This window comes from Bison bison, unplaced genomic scaffold (genome assembly GCF_000754665.1).
Source record: "Bison bison bison isolate TAMUID 2011002044 unplaced genomic scaffold, Bison_UMD1.0 scf7180017845453, whole genome shotgun sequence".
NCBI classification, from domain to species: Eukaryota; Metazoa; Chordata; class Mammalia; order Artiodactyla; family Bovidae; genus Bison; species Bison bison.
Genome location: NW_011476026.1, coordinates 15,248 through 20,853, shown reverse-complemented (window position 1 = coordinate 20,853; position 5,606 = coordinate 15,248). Strand labels below are relative to the sequence as shown.

General features: G+C 63.2%; 2 protein-coding genes across 3 annotated transcripts in view; one reads left to right on the top strand and one right to left on the bottom strand.

Annotated features, from left to right (window-relative positions):
* P2RX6 (purinergic receptor P2X, ligand-gated ion channel, 6) overlaps positions 1–530 on the bottom strand; it is a 10,784-nt gene extending 10,254 nt beyond the window's left edge. The window contains exon 1 of the mRNA XM_010834769.1: positions 31–530. Within this exon, the coding sequence (XP_010833071.1) occupies positions 31–164 (134 nt within the window). The 5' untranslated portion in view covers positions 165–530. The remainder of the gene's footprint in view (positions 1–30) is intronic.
* Positions 531–949: 419 nt separating this feature from the next.
* Positions 950–5,606, top strand: part of LOC104984818 (leucine-rich repeat-containing protein 74B-like) — a 12,798-nt gene continuing 8,141 nt past the window's right edge. For both annotated transcript variants that reach the window (XM_010834757.1, XM_010834751.1), the window contains exons 1-4: positions 950–1,156; positions 1,670–1,812; positions 2,475–2,607; positions 3,387–3,593. In XM_010834757.1, coding sequence (XP_010833059.1) covers positions 1,018–1,156; positions 1,670–1,812; positions 2,475–2,607; positions 3,387–3,593 — 622 coding nt within the window. In that variant the 5' untranslated portion in view covers positions 950–1,017. The remainder of the gene's footprint in view (positions 1,157–1,669; positions 1,813–2,474; positions 2,608–3,386; positions 3,594–5,606) is intronic.

Genomic DNA, 5,606 nt, shown 5'->3' with positions numbered 1-5,606 from the left:
GGCCAGCACACCCGGGAGCTCTTCTCTTACCCCACCACGTAGACCACGACCCCCAGCTGCAGCAGCCTCTGCAGGGCGCCCACCCGCCAGTTCCGGGTCATCACATACTTCTCCGTTTTGTAATCCAGAAGCCCCCAGCCCACCCCGGTGCCTGGGGAGCCCATGTTCCCAGCTCCTGCTGGCGGCCAGGCTGCGTGAGTCAGCACAGCAGCTGCAGCCACAGCTGAACAGGGAGCTGAAGCAGGCGCCAAGCAGGGCCAAGCCAGCAGCTATTAAAGGGACACTCAGGCAGGACTCAGCCTCCACCTCCCAGCCCCTGGGCTCAGGCCCAGCCTCCCCGCTGCTCAGGGCCTCCCATCCACTGCAGACTCTGCCAGCTGGGCCGTGGGCACAGGGAGGAGCAGTCTCCGGCCCATGCCCTCTAACCCGTCACCTCCGAGAGCTGACAGGTGGGACAGGCACTGTGAGAGGGCGGCCTGGGCCAGCCGGAGCCCAGAGGGCAAGGAAAGCCTCAGGAAGGGAGCTGCCCTGTGCAGACCTGAAGCTCAGCAAGCAGCGCTGCGGAGGGCGTCCTGGGTGGAGAGAGAAACACAGGCAACTGCTAGGGAGTGAGTGAGCGCTGGACCCACAGGGTGGGAGTGGGGTCCTGGCTGCAGAAAGCAGTCAGCCGAGCCCTGCCGGGCCCCCTAGCCCTCTGTGCGACGCCCCCGAGAAGCTGCCCCAGGCTCCCGAGTGGAAAGACGACTACGAGGAGGCAAGCCTGCCTCGCGCCGATCAGTCCTGGTTGCGAGCGAGCCAAGGTCAGCGCGCGCTCTTGGCGGCGGCGTCCGCAGCAACCAACAACTTGGAGTCACCTAGGCAACCGCTGCCCGGGGAGGCGTCCCTATTGGCTGCAGCGGACAAGCGCCCCATCAGATTGGCCAATGCGCCGGAGGGCCCATCCCATCCCCGGGCCGCGCTCCGCTGCAGTCCCTCGCATCCCCGCTCTGTGGCAGCGATTGCAGAGTGGGCGTAACCATGAGGGGTCCCCTCCAGGAGCCTGGGGAGAAGGAAGGCCAGGAGGAAGGGGCAGCGGCGGCTTCTGGGTGTCCTGCTGGGGTCCGGGAGGCCAAGAAGGGTCTGGACGCGGATTCGGACTCTGACCAGGAGACAGAAGGTGCCTACTGGCAGGGGGTGGGGGGCAGGCTGGGGCCGCGTAGGCAGGGGACCCGGTCCGGCAGGAGCGCACCCCTCCGTGCGGCTGGGGGCGGCTCTCGCCCTGTGCCTTCCCCACCATGCTCCTGGCGTCCCATCCTTAGAACAGGCTTCCAGAATGAGGTTAAGAGGCAACCCCCCACACCCCAAACAGTGTAAGAAGGGCTGTCTCACCCGGGCCATCAGAAAAAAAACTAAAGGAATGGAGGTGGGAACTTAGAATTGTTTCAGTTTCCTCCCCCATAAGAGGTTACCACAGCCCTGTGTCTGCAGTCCGGTGGAAGAGACAGCGTACACTGCGGGGTCCCGGGGGGTGGACGGGGAGGGGAGGGCCAGGACCAGCTACACAAGCGGCCTGGAGTGCACGTGGGGCCGCGGTCCCCGCCAGCACAGGAGGAAACGCCTCCAGAGGGGAGACCAGGCTGGGCAGTGGGGCCGGCCGGGAGGGAGCCACGTGAACCCCATCTCCCATCAGGTGCCCGCAAGCCTGGCGAGCTGGGCAAGGACACCCTCTACCTGAGGTCCTGCCGGGCTTATAGCGTCGTGCCCGCCTCCTGCTTTCTGCGCCAAGGGAGCGCCCCAGAGCTCAGCCTGCGGCACCGTGGCCTGGGGCCCCAGGTACCCCGGGAGGAACCCTCGTGCAGGCTTGGAGGATGAGGACCTGGGAGGCAGCAGCCTTGGGAGGGGTCCCTTCCTGAGCCCACTGCCCCACACTCCCCCAGCCCTACTCGGGGTCCCAGGCATGTCCCAGCCCCCACACTGAGTGACAGGTGGGATCGGGGTTACAACAGAGTTCAGTACAAGGACTGTGGGGCCTGCAGCTGCTGCTAAGTCACTTCAGTCATGTCCGACTCTGTGTGACCCCATAGACGGCAGCCCACCAGGCTCCCCCGTTCCCGGGATTCTCCAGGCAAGAACACTGGAGTGGGTTGCCATTTCCTTCTCCAATGCATGAAAGTGAAAAGTGAAAGTGAAGTCGCTCAGTTGTGCCTGACTCTTAGTGACCCCGTGGACTGCAGCCTTCCAGGCTCCTCCATCCATGGGATTTGCCAGGCAAGAGTACTGGAGTGGAGTGCCATTGCCTTCTCCGGCGGGGCCTGCAAAGCACCCCTGATTTGTTGGGTTAAGCTCCTGGGGAGACCGAGAAGGAGAAGCCGGCATCCCTGGGCCTGTGGGAATGAACTGAGCAGGCTGAGCCCCGCAGGCAGAGCCCAGGGAGTGCCCTGCCGTGTCTGCGGCCCTGGGAAGGACCAGGCCCCTCAGGTCCCTCTCTGTCCCAGGGGGCCCGGGCTCTGGCCCATGCACTGACCTCCAATCCCTGCATCAAGCGGCTGGACCTTCGGGACAATGGACTCTGTGGGGCTGGTGCAGAGGCCCTGGCGGGCGCTCTGAGCAGAAGCTGCAGTATCTGTGGTAGGTTCTGAGCCTGGGGTAGGGCTGGGCTACCCAACACGGGGCCTTCCCACCCCGCTCCCAGCTGCTGCTGCTGCTGGGGGGCAGGGCTTCATCACAGGGTGGGGAGGGTGGGGTGGGGCCACGCCCTCTGCGGGGCACCCGGAGTTGTGGGGCCTCCTCCACTGTCTTCGGCCAGCCAGCACCCACTGTGTGTGGTGCCCTCCCAGTGCCTGGATGCAGAGAGGCAGGGGGCAGACGGGCAGGGGCCAGGCAGGGCGAGACGAGAGGGGCTGGACCTAGATGCCGCCTCTGCCACGGAAGGGCAGGGAGACCCTGGGCAAGGGTCTCCCTGAGCCTCAGTTTTCAACACTCAGCCCTTGGAGACGTGGGGACATACACTCCGCAGAGTGTCTGCTCACGTAAGCCCTCCATGCGAGGCCACTTAGGTGTCACTGCCAGTCCCCGGAAACGTGGCAGTGGGGCTTCCACGGGTGAGCCACATGGCTGCCAGGAGTGAATCACCCTCTGTGGGGCTGGGTGCATCTACATTACAGCCCTGCATAGTAGGCAGCGTTAGCCCCCCGACAAAGCTTGTGGATACACGGACTGGGGAGGGGGCTCTGGGGAGCTGCCTGGGGCCGCAGGGGACCCAGCTGATGGGGGCAGACTCACCACCCACCCCAGGACAGTCCGGCCACTAAGTCCCCCATGCCGGGACAGGCTGGGCAGCTGTGGGGGATGGAAGGGGTGGGGCCTGGCTCTGGAGCCCGTCCCTGAGGACTGGTTCTGGCCCCCAGATGTGGACCTGTCGGAGAACCGCCTGGGAGCGGAGGGAGCCCAGGCCATCTGTGCCGCCCTGGCGGTGAGCCCGGCTGTGCAGAGGCTGCAGCTGGCAGGGAACGGCCTGGAAGAGCAGGCAGCCCAGTGCCTGGCTGAGCTCCTGCTGGCCCACACGGGCCTGAAGTCCCTGGACCTGAGCTACAACCAGCTGAATGACCAAGCAGGTACCATCGGGCCACCAGCCAGGGTCACCACAGTGGTGCTCTTGACCGTCTTCCTGGGGCAGGGTGGGCGGAGGTAGGCAGGACCACTCGGAGCAGCCGTGCCCGGCTCCTGTTCCTGCACCCCCACCCCCACCCCGGGACTCTCAGTCCATTCCCCAGATATTTCTCTGCCCAGCACTGCCTGTGGGCCCTGACAGCCACTAGGGATCCAGCCATGAACTCAACAAAGCCCTTGCCCTCACGGAGGGCTTCCCCGATGGTGCTAATGATAAAGAACCTGTTTGCCGATGCAGATGCGAGAGACTCAGGTTCAATCCTTGGGTCAGAGAGACCCCCTGGAGGAGGGCACGGCAATCCACTCCAGTGTTCTTCCCTGGAGAATCCCACAGAGAGCCTGGTGGGCTACAGTCCATGGGGTTGCAGAGAGTCAGACACGACTGAAGCAAATTAGCAAGCATGCCTTCACGGGACACATGTTAACAGGATTACCCTCCATAATTATTGGTGCTACAAAAGAAAGAAGCAGGGCAGGATCCTAGAGAAGAATGGACTCCCCCCCACTACTTCAGAGAGGTGACCACCGGGGAGGACTCTGTGAGGAGGTGACGTTTAAGCTGAAGTGTGCAGGACAGAGAAGTCAGTCATGGCAAGACCAGAGGGAGAGCATTTCAAGCAGAGGAACCATTTCCCAGAGAGACAGACAGACACCAGGGTGGCTGGGCTACTGAGCCAGGAGAGAGGGGCCCGGCGTGGGACGGAGCGGCAGAGGGGCTGCAGGGCCCACATCAAGGCGGGACGTGAGGACGTTGCTCCAAGTGCGGTGGGAGACATCAGTGGGACGCCCTCGTCTCAGCACCTTCTCCCATGCCCCAGGGCCTCTGCACGGGCTGGCCGCCCTGCCAGGAGCATACACCCAGTCAATTCTGAGAGTCACCTGGGGGCCTTCCCTGAAGGTCCAGTGGCTAGGACTCTGCGTCCCCAATGTGGGGGCCCTGGGTTCGATCCTTGGTCAGGGAACCAGATCTCATATGTTTCAACTAAGACCTAGTGCAGACAAATACAATTTAAAACATTTTTTAAAATTAAAAAAAAAATCCCTCGGGACCCTGGGTTAGGAATACAGATTCGTGGCCTGGGATCTGCTGGGCCTCTGAATCCTCTTGGGGGGCATGCCTGTGCACCTGCATTGTAACAGCTGCCCCAGGAGATTCGCCTGATCCAGAAAGTTCAGGAATCACTGCTCTGCCTTCTGAGCGTGAGTGAATGGCACTAGCCTCGCTGTGGGAGAATCAGTCCTAGAGTTCAACTGTGAGACAGACAGTCTGCCTTCTAAGAAAACTACTGTGGGAACAGGCAAATTAAAAGAAAAGCTCACTTCAGGCTTTCAACAAAGTAAGTCTAGGTGACCCTTTGGGTCAGCACCAGACAGGCAGTGAGGTCGGAGGGGCTTGGGACTCGAGGCCCTTTGAAGGCTGCACGGCACGTGAGGGTCTGTGGGTGGACCCGCCTCCCTGAGGGATCTCAGCCTCCCCACCTGACCCGAGGCCAGGGTAGCACGGACCTTGTGGGGTGGCTGCGGGGGTCGTGAAGAACACGAACCGGGACCACAGAAGGCTTATTCACAGCTGTAGGTCCCGCTCACCCTTCCGCTGCTCAGCAGAGAAGGGGGTTCCCGCCAAAGCGGGCGCCACCGCCGCCTGCCTCTCCCAGCCCTGGATGTGTCTGAGACCCTGTGGCTGTCAGACCTGGTGCTGGACGAAGGTGGGGGGTCTGGATCTCAGGGAGGCGCCAGGAGTCCTAGCAGCCCTGCAGGGAGCTCTCCAAGGTGCTGCCACGTCTGCGGACCTGGCCGCCGAGCCTTCTGCTCTGTGCTGGGTGCGGCACCAGGGAGAGGGGCCAGGCAGGGAGGTCTAACACTCAGAGCCTGGAAGGATGGACACAGAGCAGACAAGGGGTCCGAGGTGGTCCGACCTGGCCTGGCTGAGTAAGCAAGGCTTCCCGGCCAGGAATGAG